This window comes from Bombus terrestris, chromosome 8 (genome assembly GCF_910591885.1).
Source record: "Bombus terrestris chromosome 8, iyBomTerr1.2, whole genome shotgun sequence".
Classification (NCBI taxonomy): domain Eukaryota; kingdom Metazoa; phylum Arthropoda; class Insecta; order Hymenoptera; family Apidae; genus Bombus; species Bombus terrestris.
The window spans coordinates 6,947,201-6,961,093 of record NC_063276.1 but is presented as its reverse complement, the minus strand read 5'-3'; the positions used below and the strand labels follow the sequence as shown (position 1 = coordinate 6,961,093).

At 39.7% G+C, this 13,893-nt stretch overlaps 1 protein-coding gene across 3 annotated transcripts in view; it reads left to right on the top strand.

Annotated features, from left to right (window-relative positions):
• LOC100651883 (LIM domain-binding protein 2) overlaps positions 1–13,893 on the top strand; it is a 70,111-nt gene that overhangs the window by 34,855 nt on the left and 21,363 nt on the right. For 2 of the 3 annotated variants that reach the window (XM_048408057.1, XM_048408056.1), the window contains exon 2: positions 12,082–12,175. In XM_048408057.1, the coding sequence (XP_048264014.1) occupies positions 12,082–12,175 (94 nt within the window). The remainder of the gene's footprint in view (positions 1–12,081; positions 12,176–13,893) is intronic. The other variant, XM_048408058.1, reaches the window with a different exon arrangement.

The following is a 13,893-nucleotide window of genomic DNA, read 5'->3' as shown; positions in this document are numbered from 1 at the left end:
TTCTTTTTAATCGTACAAGATGTACAAAAGTCATTCGTAGTAATTTTTTCATTGAAAATTTGCCGAGCGTGCGTAGGAGTTCAAGGCGGATAACGACTAGGAAACGACTCTTTCGCGGGGTAAAAACAAACGTCGTTTTGTATAATGCTGTTCGAACGAGTGTAACTATTAAAGTTTGGCCTCATTCCAGTTGCAAAAGATCTTACGAGTGACGAGATAACTCATCCTTCTTCGCTCAACAGATAGCTGTTTAGCTTGGAACCTGCAACGTCAGACTTCACCGACAATTCCTTTCTCTTACCATTTCGAATAAAAATCATATACGAATTATAGGAAAAAATATAAAGAGAAAAACGTGTGAACAATCGCCGACAAGAATCTTAGTTGCGTTGACTGAAGAATCTTTAGATACAGCGAGCGTTGAAAATTACGAGAAGCGAATGAAGCTAGCAAAGGCCAAAGGAATAGAGGAAACGGTAAAGAATCAGAAACGAGGAGTAGATGACACGAAAGAGGGTAAATGATCGACGCTGGACTCTCGACTTTTCTTTCTTTTTTTTTCTTTCGTGTTGAGTACGCGTCGAAAACCGGTTCCTTGGATTCGTGTAACATCTTCGAGTCCAGTAATCCCACGGCAATTTGACTGGAACAGATGTGTCATCGTTTTGTAATGTTCATGTTCTTAGGTTGGACGATCTTTTCTGGCGAGAGATAAAACGACGATTACCGAAATCGAGTTTCGCAGGAAGAAAAATTTACGGTGTTTCATCTGGAGTTTTTCGTCCGGTTGATCTTTTCGTTATCGTCTGGTGTTAATTATCAGCTTTTGCGGTGTGCCTTTTGGACTCTCATTACCAGGAGACATGCACCGCTAATTGATACCCGCAATCATTAGGGTCAGAGGCCAGGCGGAACAAACCAGTGACCATACTTCGTAGTTTGGTCAATTTTACTTCTTTTTTCCGCGTCTAAATAAATGTAAATAAAGACGTAATTCCTCGTATCTTTGAGTCTCTGCGCTTCCAATTTGAATTTGATTATCCAGGATGTTCAACAGAATCTCTAACACTAAAGATACCAAGGATGTTTTTGTTTCTGCAATTATAAAGAAATATGCAGGTGCTTTCTATAAAATTGTTGTTAACTTTTAATCGAGCAGGAATTCCTTTCATCGATCGACCTCGCAAATTGAAAACTACGGAAAAGCGATGATGTCGTAAGCTCTATATTTTAAATTTAATTTAGCATTTGCTACTATTATGCTTAATTGTCTTCTCGCGAGAATGAATGAACTTATAGATGTAAATCATTCGTTTCTTTAGGATCGAACATTCATCACGAGCTCATGTAACGAAATTAAGGAATTGACAAAAATTAGAGTTGATCGGTTTGACTTCTGAGAGGCTCGTATATAAATCGATTTATCCAAACGAGTTTCTTTTCACTCCGATAAAAGTCTGGTACTGTAGAAATCGGTCGAACGACGCGTGCACGATGGAGTCTTGGAATGACTGTTCAACACGGCGGATGATAAATAGTCAGCGATTCGACGCAGCGTCTCGTAGCTCGTCTCCGAACGTCGTCCTTGCGTCACAGTGACGAAACGCCTAATAATAAATCGCCTCGGCGAAAGAAAGCCGACGAACAAGCGCCCTTTATTTCGCTGGTTTGTTCGTCGTCGATTTCTAACCGTGCGGCGTATCACGGTGAAAGCAGCGGCGCTCGCGCGCGTTCCTAATACAAAGCGGTCCCGCGAACGTTTGTTCGTTCCGTATCGATGGCGAAATGAGAATCTTTTCTTTCTATTCTCGACGCCGTTTCGCCTGGCCTGGTCTGCCTCTCTGGCCGATTTCGTCATAGAGAACGGCGAAACGCCACATGCTAGCTCGTCGATACACAATCCGCGTGAAAACGATCTGCGTTTTCTGCGAATAAATAAATCGATCCTGAGCTGGTCTCCCCTGTTCTACCTCCAATTCCCTCGACTTTTCAACAAATACGACGAATTTCCTTCAGATCACTACTTTGCTCGATTTTTGATACGATCCTCCATCATCTTCACTACCTCTGGAATTTTTCTCCCCTTATTTTGTCATCGACTCTACTCCTAATTGCAAGAAAATTAAGGCTGTATTTCCGAAATAGATGGCCGATTAAACTGAAAGGTAGATGATGCTACAGGGAGAGATGGCGGACTTGAATCTTCGTTTCAGAAATTCACATCCGTTTGAATGATACACAGGTCCCTGTATACGATAGATTTTTGCTGATACTGCTTGGTATATATCCGAGGGAGACAACCTATGTGTGTGTGTGCGCGCGTGCTATATTCAAAGATCAAAAATATACCATTCGAAAGAATATCCAAGATTAGAAAAATTTGTAGCATCGATCGGTAAACGTCAGGTGGCGCTTAATTCAAAATAAGATCCCACGAACTAGCAATGAGTTGATTACACGCAGAAACTCGTTCGAAAGAATGAAGTAACAGTCGAGTCAGCGACTGGCATCAGCCCCTTATACTTTTGTCGCTAGCGTAGCAGTAATCGCACGGTCGCACCGGCGATTTATCGTTGCCCGTGATCACGATACTTTATCGTCGATATCGTTCTCTTCCTCTTATCGACCTCTGTCAGAGTTCCTTTGATCCTTCCCATGTATCTCCTTGTCGCTACCGATCCTGTCCCGCTGCTGACACGAGCAATTGAATATCAAAACCGTAAGAAGAACACACAGCCTTGATCGAGGTTGTCTTTCTCGTTCGAAGTTCGTGTCGCTGTTCGAAGTTCAGCCGTGGGAACAGAAAGCGATCCGGCTTGTTAAGCGAACCGGAGAAAACCGCGCGCGTTGCCCGCCGCGATGTGTGCCAACCATAAAAGAGCAATAATCAGCGTGCCACGCCGGTTCGCGTCGAACTCGGCCAGTGGCCATTGCTGGAAAAGTGAACGGTGTGCGCCTCACTCTGACGAAATCCTGATCACCGTCCGGGAAACAGAGCTAGCACGCTCTTTCTTTCTCGTCTCTACTCTCCTATTATCCCTTTATGCATCGTCATATATTTGTGTGTATACTTGCACGAACTTTTGCATTGTGCAATTAACACGTTGACTGCCACGCGAATTTGGTATATCTCGCTCTGTCAGCCAGGTTACGTTGAAATATATTGTAGCATAATATTTAACTTTTGATAAATATAGAATTAATTTGACATATCCATCTGAAGTCTTTCGCCTAACTTTTTGCTAATTATCAATAGCATTTTTAATACTTTACCGACCGGTAGCCGATTAATCGGGTTTTTTGTTATTTAGTACTAGGATACCTTGCTCAGTTGCGTCAGTTACGTTGCTTTGTAAGCTCCCACAGTTTTATACCAATTTGAAAAACGTACCGTTCGCGATGAACAAAAAGAATGGTATTGGAGAGTCTAAACCGAAACAGAGCCGGCGCCAGGGAGAATCTGCGCCTGAGATACCGGTCGGACATGCGTATGCTGTTGGATCGCTAGCGGTCGGTAAAGTGTTAAAAATATTTTTGTATCGTATTAGAAAACGTATGCTGTCGTTTGTAGGAAAAGGAGCGCCAAGAGGTTGCTTCAATGAAATTTTTGTTAAACAATAACGCAAACATTACCTGAAGATTCTTTGTGATTAGATAGGAACTTCACTGCTGCTTTGTCAAACATATAGCGCTAAAGTTATTCAAACGCAATGAAAGTAAAGTGCACATTTAAATTTTTATCTGTATCATTTGTTCTACAGTTTGCCCAGCTATTTTTTTACATACCAATAGTTAAATTACCAAGGCTGTTCGAACATTTCGTGACATACGTGAACGACGAATTCTTGCGAAATCTTGTTGAAGTAGTCAAAAACAGGAGATAAATAGCTATCTTCTGGCAGAGGAGGATCGAGAAAGTCAATTATCGTCGAAGGTATCGCCACATCTTTCCTTTTGTCTCGTTCAATGAAATTATAGTTTCAATTATCGGTACGATTACTTGGCTCACGTTTGGGATCGATAAATACCTGTATCTACGTTCTTATCAGGTTTAGACGTTACGTAACAACGTGTGCCGATAAGCCGAACCTTGCGTTCTTCGTTCCAATTCCATGTAAAGAACTGTAGTATAGTGTTATATTTGGTATCTTATGTATTCTTGACCAGTCGTAAAGAATAAGTTGTACACGTACAGTGGCTTGCAAATGTATTAAACACTCGCCACCGAAAATTTGTTTGAAGGATTAATTAACGAAAAGCTGGTTTAATCAATTCGATTTCCAAGAGTTTTAATTACAGAAATACAAAAGTATCGAACAAGAAAGCTGTAACTGGGATGGGATTTAAAATTGTAACTATTGTGGACGTCCGTTCGAAGTTTGAACAACGGAAATTTGAAATAGAGAGCAGAACGGGGCAAGGAATGTCTCTATAAAAACGGAAGGAAGATCGTTACTTTAGGATTTATTGGCTCGTAGTTTTTATTGGAGAACAGCACACGCGCAGTTGGAAAAAAAAGCGGTCTAAATGGGTAAAACATATCCCGCGCTCACGCGGAACTATCGCAAATTGAACGGCAATTTATCCAGAAATTGTCAACGTTCGCGACGTAAAATTTTCGTTACTCGAACACCTAATCTTTTTTATTTCCTCTTCGAGATAATGACTGGTAAGAACTTTATCATCAGATACTTCGTACGTGTATTTCAAGTGTCACACAACTCGAGCAAAATTGTCACGAAAAGCGATATTTTTGCTCGACTTTCCAAATTTCTTATTGAGATGCACAGACTCAGAAAGACGACATAAATAGTAAAAAAAAACAGAGTTCACAACATCATCACATTTCTTTCCCGTTTATATTTCCCGTTGATTAGTGTGGTTTTTTAATGCCTTAATGACGATGTAAGAGTATAATGATAATTACTTCGGGAAATTATTGTAATTTGTCGGATCAGTGTCAAGATCAGTTATCGGTCGATTAATTCTCTTCGTTCTTTTACCACGCGAAAGACTCATATTCTGATGTAATCTCATATAAAATGATCGCAATCGATATTCTTTGAGTAGATGAAAGCTCGATATCGAGACACTGGACTAGAATGTCTTGTTGGCGAGGCTCGATGGAGCGGCACGAAAAATCTCAATCTAGGCCGCCAAGTTTCCACGTGCTCGCCACTTTTCGTTCATCCCCTCTAGTAGTCACGCTCCCATAAGAGCGCTCATCCCCTGGGTACGCACATTCACACCACTGCCTTTCTATAACGTTTTGAGACGATTTTATCATTGATCTTTTGTCATATGGTATAGTTTCAATCTACCGGAATCAAATAATTTTATACTCACGCTAAACTAATCGAAATATTAAACAATTACAGACATTCGGATGCAATAACGAATATTTTGATAGAAAAATAATGAAACTTTCTGTATGACTAGTAGTATTAATGGAAAACTGAATTATTAAAACGTACATAGTTGGTCAATTTTTATGCAACATATTTACTCACGGTGTTATCACTCAATGAATTTTTAACACTGAAAGAAATTTTAGTAGTACCACAAATCTCTTATTTCCTAGATTCTAGATCACAACTTCTTCTTATCTTGGTTTTTACAATCTTCTTATAAGAACTTTCCAAAAGTACAATGAATTCCCTGCAACTTCTTATTCACTGAGATAAAAAACGTCATTTTAAAGACCGTCATTTTCCATATGTTACATTCAAAAAGTGACCAATCAAGTGAACGTTCTAAGGAATCAAGACATCCAATATCACTTTAAGCACGAAGAAAACGTGTACTCACTGTAGGAAATGGTGTATTACTTCCCAAGGGAACTATATACTTTGAAAATCTCTTTGCTTCTTCAAAATCTAACACGCAGGAAAACATTTCTGAACGTACTCCCATTACTTTCGAATCAAACATAGTTGCACATGTGCCTGGACACATTGTTTCTTAGTCATGGCGCCTCCAAATAATATTCGAACTTCGTAGTGTAACCTGTCTGCGAGTAAATCGTTCGGAAACTCGCGAGACAGGAATATTCGGATGTCCATCGATAGTCGTAACCAGTATACGTGTGTATGTGTGCGCGCGCGATTCTTCTATATATAGAGTTCGAAAGGGGGGCTGGCATGACTCCCCAAGCATTGATCGCAGTGCCACCCCATGAGCAACCCCTAATAACACCCTCTTCCTCCCTCCGTGGCAGACTCACCCTCGGCAGCCACCCTCCGGTCTGAACTGCGCCCTTTGCTAACCCAATCTGAGACCCGTGCAAGCAACGGCTCTCAACTGGCGGTTCCTGGACGTCGTTTCTACGGCCAGCTGGCCGGTCAGCTGATTCCTGCCGGCGTGCCGGGACGCCCATTAGCCGCGCCAACTAAACCTATTAACTCTCACGACCTGATAACGACCGCACCCCGCCGCAACTCCATCGAAAATCCCGCGACGACGATGTCGCGAATACCTGGCCGCTCGTTCGTGCCCGTTCGCGTTTCTGCCCTCAAGTTTTACTGGATACAGAGGGTGGAACGGTGAATTGGGACATGTCCGATCGGGGAGTTGTAAACGTTTGGAAATGGATGAATGGTTCTGTGAGTGTTTCGTGTGTCGATGCATTGGATGCAGGAGGTTTTGTTGCTTTACTGTTGATTGCGTTGAAGGTTGCACTGATTTCTTCGTTAGTTTCTACCTCGAAGGGTAGTTTCGAATATGCTTTGTCGTAATTAATATATAATTGAGAGACTAGGTATCTAGTTATCCGAGATGGAGAATATGAACAATGGAAAATATCCCGAACAGAGAATATTGAAATAGAAAATATTTTAGATATTTCTCTATGCATCTTTATATCTTGAAAATTCGCCTAAATGCATAAAAAATGCATACACCACTTGTTCTAACATTTCGCTAATAAAACAAACCTCTCTTATACATCGTATTTCTCAGGAAATTCTAGGAAATACAAATTTGCATAAGCGTCCTTAGTCTAGTAATTAGATTCATCTATTACCGCGTCCATATCTAACAAAGAAAAATGACCTGTCGCATAGCGGGAACTGTCATGTACATTCTGATCTGCTCCGTATTAATAGATCAGGCCCCATATCGTATACACATATACAAATTGATCTTTCATATCATCCATGTAAAAGGCGACAGATTCTTTTCTACGCGTAATGTTTAAATTCACCGTGACGCGACGTACGTGTTTTGGTCATATAAAGAAATTCTCTTACTTTGGCATGCTTGTCTCAAAGAAGGTTTCCTCTGATTCAGCCTGGAAACTGTGACACGCGCGCGACTAAAAGTTTTTCATTGAACGGATTGGTCCCGTATCGGGGGAACGATCTGTCACGATCGTTGGCCGGAGAGAAGAGGAAAAAATTCCGGGGAGCGAGCGAACGAAGCGAGCTGCCGGTGTGCCGTGCGACGAATTAATTAGTTCGATCGTGGCGGGCACGTCTTGAATGAGAGAGAACTGGTGCGCTCCACGCGAGCCGGTTTCGGATTATTGCACGCCTCTACACCGCCGCGTACGTGCCTCACGTGAAATTACGTTGTCGGCTAAATTAGCGCGTTTCGATTCTGTTTTATGCCGTGCTGCGAGCTGAATCTGTCAACGAGTTCTCAGTGTGCTGCCTGTTAAAAGAATCCATTACTCTGAAATCACTGTCTTTTGTATTCTCCTTTTCCTGTAATACTTCCATAGAATGTGGATCGAAAATTTCTGGACCATTCGGTTGATTCTTGAGCTATACGACTTCAGTTTTACACGACTTTTTTTTTGTTTCCTTAGAAACAATAGGTTTCTAGTATCCGTACTGTTAAAAGAATCTATTATTTTGAAATTGTAATGTTCTGTATAATTTGTTTCTATTTTGACAAAAATTTCATTGATATATGTGTATAAAATCAATGACCTATATTTTTGAAGGTATAGAGATTTCGTGACGCGATGTAAATAACATTTAAAAATACACGGCAAAAAATAATACGGTGATTGAGTTGAGCTTCGACCTATCGGTAACCGCATGTCTTTTATTATTAACCCCTTGTTTATTTATAAATAAATACATAACCTAGCACTTTTTAATATACGATCGATGTGTATTCGCACAGCTCGGATTAAAAAAAGCTGGCTAATTATAAACGAGCGTGTGTTAACCTTTCTTAACCTTACACTTTATCCTTAACCATTTCTCCTTCAGAAACCTCCAGCAATTTCGTGGAAGAAAAAGGAAGAAGAATAGAGATATATATCTTTACGATTGTTCGCGATCCAGATGAATCAGAGACTCGAGTGGGACGAGAAATTTGTCGAGCGCGTCCCTGGTGAACCGTGCGCGACAGTAGGTTAGCCTTGCAACCCTTGAGCCTCGACCCTTCTCTGGTAAATTCACCCTGCTGTGTGTACACACACGTATACACGTATGAGGGGCTGTGACGTGTCGTCAAGTCCCACGGCGGCGATTCTCCGGAGACTGCAAAGGCCAAGTTCTTTCTGGCGCGATCGATCTTCGCACCGGCATTCAGCATCATCGTGTATCGTGCCTTATTCGTGTCTCACTGGAACTTCGCCACTCTGCACCCTGTGCCCGATTTCGGATATTTATCGCTCGTTTTACTCTTTCTGCCAATCCACTCTCTAAAGAAAGAATTATTTTTGTCAAGGTCTGTTTGTCTTCTTAACACCATGGAACTTGTTTCGAACGATCCTGTTTATTGTAAATCATCCCCTGTGATGGCGAGTGGATAAATAGGGTAACGGTTATTTGTGTAAATTTAGCTAATTGTATTATGAAAAGTTTTATTTCTCTCTTTTTTTCTATAATATAAGATTATAAGGATTAGAGGATAGTCAGTTTTTTCTGCAATTTTTTCAGCGCTATAAATTCTTTTCTGTTGAGGTTATTATATGTATGAACAGAGGAACGCGTGGATAAATTGTAAAGTAGAAAATATATTTTAATACAGAAGTGTAAGTACAAGTAGGAATATAATTTGAGCTGGTCCAGATCCGCACGCTAGCAGTGTTACCCTATAACAGAAAAGCCCGAAGCCATCGTCGCCTGTCTACTGTCTATCGTCTGCCTTCGTTCCAGTCTATTGTCTATACGCTGTCGATGGCTTCAGTGCTTGAGAAAACTAAAAAGACCAGATGTAGAGTTTTCTTAGAAGTGGTGACCACTTCAACATTTTCTATACTGTAAAATTTTCTACGATATAGCGCCATAAATTCTTTCCAAATCTTTGTCAAAATTCAAACTAAACTTCTACCAAAAGACAATGTGTGATCGTTAACACATTAAAAACATAAGATCTTCGTGGTGATGAGTTGTTGAGGAAGTTAAAGTCGAGGTGAAATCAGGTGACCGAATTATTTGATCGCGATGCGCTTCGATGTATATTGCGGCTAACACGTGTAACTTTAGCGAGCGCGTGAACAGCGTTAATGGAGCGGTGCCGATATTAAAATCGATAACAATTCCGGAGAACGGTGGCCCGCTTGTCAGTAGCCCGCCGCCAGTCAGTCGAACGCTAATATTTTGATGCCACCAATCAATTGTCCGTATTACGAGCGGGCATTACAGCGCAAATTCAATTTCCAAGAATTAGTCTGTCGTTTCGCGGTGCTTTCCAATGCGCTATTGGCCGGCCAGCGTTTTATGGAAAACCGATAAGATTCGCGTTTTGTGCTCAGAAACCCCTAAAACCAGATATCTAGTACGTTAAACACAAAAGTATTTAAACGGTCAATTATCCATTATATTAACAAGCCTCGATATTCAATGGGACCATATTTAAATTATATTATATTATATTTAAAGCGATCATTCGTATTGCAAATTAATCTTTTACCAAGTAGATGTCTTATAACTTCTATATACATTTTCAAATTGGCTACACATTCGGTCGTTTTATATAACACATCAATATGTGTTACAATTGTTACATAAGTTTTCTATGGTAAATGTTCAAGTACTTCCGTGAGATAATGTGCATGTATCTTGGTTTTCGATAATTATCAGGATTCAAAGGGAAAAGATTTTATATATGCTAATGACTACGTTGAATCGCGATCAGCGTGTACAGCAACCTTTGGAAAGATACTTCGTAGTCGTAAAGTTTCGACGAAGTTTAGACGATCACGAGCAACAAGACGCAACACAGAGAGTCGGTTCGCACTGACACAAGGGTGATCGATATCAGTGTAGCCAGTCGATTCGTGACCCTCGAAACACGCTGTTATCGCTGCTACAGTGCAACGGTCTTTCCTTTGTACAATCAACTCTTATATTCAATTAGAACTTTGCGTCTGATATGAGCACACATATATTCGTCTATGTTGCAACATCTAACCACGAATTTATTACTTTGCGAATATCTGAACGACGAAACGTTCTTCCTTGTAAGATCGATGTATTCTCCTCGAAATCGGTTAACTTTTTCGGCACGAATCTTTCTTTTAACGGCGATCATGGTAGTATAATAATATAGACTACAAATTACTTCAATCTTTTTACCTATGTTTTTTCATTGTTTCTTATGTTTCTATCTCTTCAAATATTTTTTTCGGGATACTTTATTGATAGAAAAGGTGGAATACGCAAAAGGTAATAAAACTGTATCGAATATTAAAATTAATTATTTAAAAACTTTCCATATTTTATAGAAAGAGAACGATAGCGTTAAGTATAATTTTAAAAATTGAATGCATAATCTCATTTATCATAGAATCATACGTATCAGTAGATTTCAGTGAAATTATAATAAGTTATGGATCTTTTTAAAAGTTTTATCGGTTATTACTCTATAATGATTTGGTTAATCGTACCAGTTAACCGAAGTTTCTTCAAAAGAATTAGTTTTGTAAACTGACAGCGCGTATCGAGATTTCAGTCCCGGTTTGAACGATCGCGGCACTAACAGGTGTTTGACACGCGTGCAGATCCAAGCAACCGAAAGACATGCACGAGCTTATTAAATTTGATTTACGCTGTTAGTTCGGTCACGATAGGCATGATCATGGATGCTATTCCGGGTTGCACGGTCGTTACAATTTTTTTTCGAATACTAACAGAATAATGAACGATTCAGTAGCACGTATACCTTTGGTCGTAAGCGTGTGGACATTTTTGTTCTGTTTCTATTAAAATATATAAACTAATGATAAATCGATGCTCAAAAGATATTCTTGTGAATTCAATACACGTATATCACACGAAACTAAAATCGCTTATCAGTAAAATATTAAAATTAAACATACAATTTGTCCAAGTATTAGTAGCTTTAAATATTATTGCTAAAATTAATCCTGATAGACTCTGTATCAATTTTGAAGAATCTTTTCTATCCTATCTATTGTTAGACGCACAAACGAACTAAAAATAATGAACTGCTCCCTAACATTTAACGCTTACAAGTATCGATCTTTCTAGTGTACATTAGCTTTAAAAGACAAATTTTATCGTATGTCGTTACAATATTCTGCCATAGCACTAATAATAAAACAATCTAATTAAATTACTTTACATAAAAACGAGCAAGTGTCCACGTTCTTTCGATCGATAATTTAAATCTCCCGCCTTAGCGCTACACTCAAAGTTCGAATAAAGCAATCAAGTTCGACGAACTTTCAGTGAAACATGATCGACGCGTGTCTCTGCTGTCTGTACGAAGTTTCGTGCTGAAACCACGTCATAGTTGCGTCTTAACGTAGTCCCAATTAGACGAGCGACCGAAGGTCCGTTCGATGCGATTAGTCGAGACTATTGGAAATCGGTTTCGAGGAGAACTCAGTATTCTTTTAGTCGGAATAACCGGGAAATAGAGTATGTGTGTTCGCGATTGTTGGTCCCCCTTCGGTGAAAGTCGTAAGTTTGGTGGGCCGCGAATCTGTGCCACGTTCGACGTGTTTCGTCGATTCATTGGGCCGCTTCAGGCGGCTTACGAAAGTCCGACGATGCATGTTGAACTCCCTTCGGTCCACATGCATGCGACACGCGACCCACACCAGAGAACACACTGTACACAGCACACCTAACATGACCGATCGGTCTGATCTGACAGATCGTTGCCTGTCCCCAGGAGGCATACTCCGTACTTTGGCCAGCCGGACTACAGGCTCTACGAATTGAACAAGAGGTTACAGCAGCGTACAGAGGTGAGTTTATTCTTTCTACCTTTTACTCTAATTTATTTATCTTGCAGCTGTAATTTTAAGATTTGCCCCATTGAACGGTCACGTTTCGTAAATTTATAACGAGACCACTGTTCATGAGTATTGGAACGAAACATTTTCTGTATACTATCGTACTATCTATTCCTACTGTAAAAGTTAAAAAAAATAAGTAGATTACGAATTTTAGACTACGGCGAGAATGCAAAATTGCATAGAATGCACATAATATGGAAAAATATGGAAAATATTCAAAGTGCCGTGGGTAAAACAATTTTCTACCGAGTTTCTATCGTTTTAAACTATTCTCGAATTTGCATAAAAATCCGCAGTCTAATAATACACGAATACGCGATACCTTGCTATTTTTAGCGTTAGAAATACCAAAGTAGCTAAAATAATTGGTTCCAGGATTTCTGTCTTAGCTATCATAAGAAATATATAAGAGGTCAAACGGGAGGTTTTCTAGAGACATTTCTAGTTTCGTGCATATTTCGTAGAGACAAAGAGTTCGCGTAAAGGTTAGGGAAGTTCATTAGTAGATACGGTAACCGATTAGACAGATGACTAGGTATTAACGGACGGGAAAACTATGCGGATGATTAATTGCTTTCCGTTTGTGCAACCTTGTTTCTGATCAGATTGAATTACGAACGAGCGGAGTACGCGTTCTAACATCGTACCTCGAGCGTGGTTTCCTTTTAGAAGCTGACACAATGATAGATCTATCTTGTTCGATCAATGTGTTTTTCTTTTCACCGTTTTTTTAATCCTATACATGGCAAAGGATAAAAAGAAGGAACATTTGTATTTTTATCATATAACCTTCGACTGAGATTGGTTTGTCGAAACGACGGAGCGTAGTCATGATTTTAACCCTTATTGCTATCATAGGTCGAAGTTCACTGTAATACGCAGTACAAATTTTACTTTAAAAGTGTCCATTAATTTTAGTAAATCAACGAAATTAAATCGTACTTGGAAATGTGTTATAAATTCGTAGTCGACTAATATTCCATGTACTAAATTGTTGAATCTTTTCATATGAAAGCTTCGAGCAACAAGCATACATCTGGTTTTCTCTTCCAATGAAAGATATTTTAAATATTGCAAACTCTTTGATTAATAAAATTAAACAAGTGAATTTCTGTTACTTTTTGTTATTCACTAGCAAATGAAAAATAGGAGAATCATTGCTTGCAGTAGTTGCAATGCTAAAACACGATTCGTACGAAGTGATAGCCTTTAAGGGGTAAATCGATGGAATTCGCGGAAGCACGATGGGAGTCATACATGAATACGTGGCACGATTCCATGCATTATAAAATTTCCTGGCCCATATAACGCGACTAGATAAACTTATTCTCCTTTCAGAGGTGCCTGATAATAGTGATAAGATACAATCCTCGTGAATCGTGGATTATCGTTGGCGCACATGTCTCGTTCCTGGACTATCGAGTTTTCCGTCGATTTCAGACAAGCTGGATTAATAGACTCTTTGTGGAGAGATCGCTCGACTTCATGCGATCTTCGCGGGTAGTCGCCGTTCGGAATGTATCGAAGACGAATCGCGTCGTCGCTCTTCGCCCGTGATAGTCTACGGAAAGTTCAATAATCGATTAAATCATCGGCTTATTGCGTCTTCGTCAATTGGAATTATATACGGTGTCCTATTATAAGCTAATCTGTTATTGGAAATATTT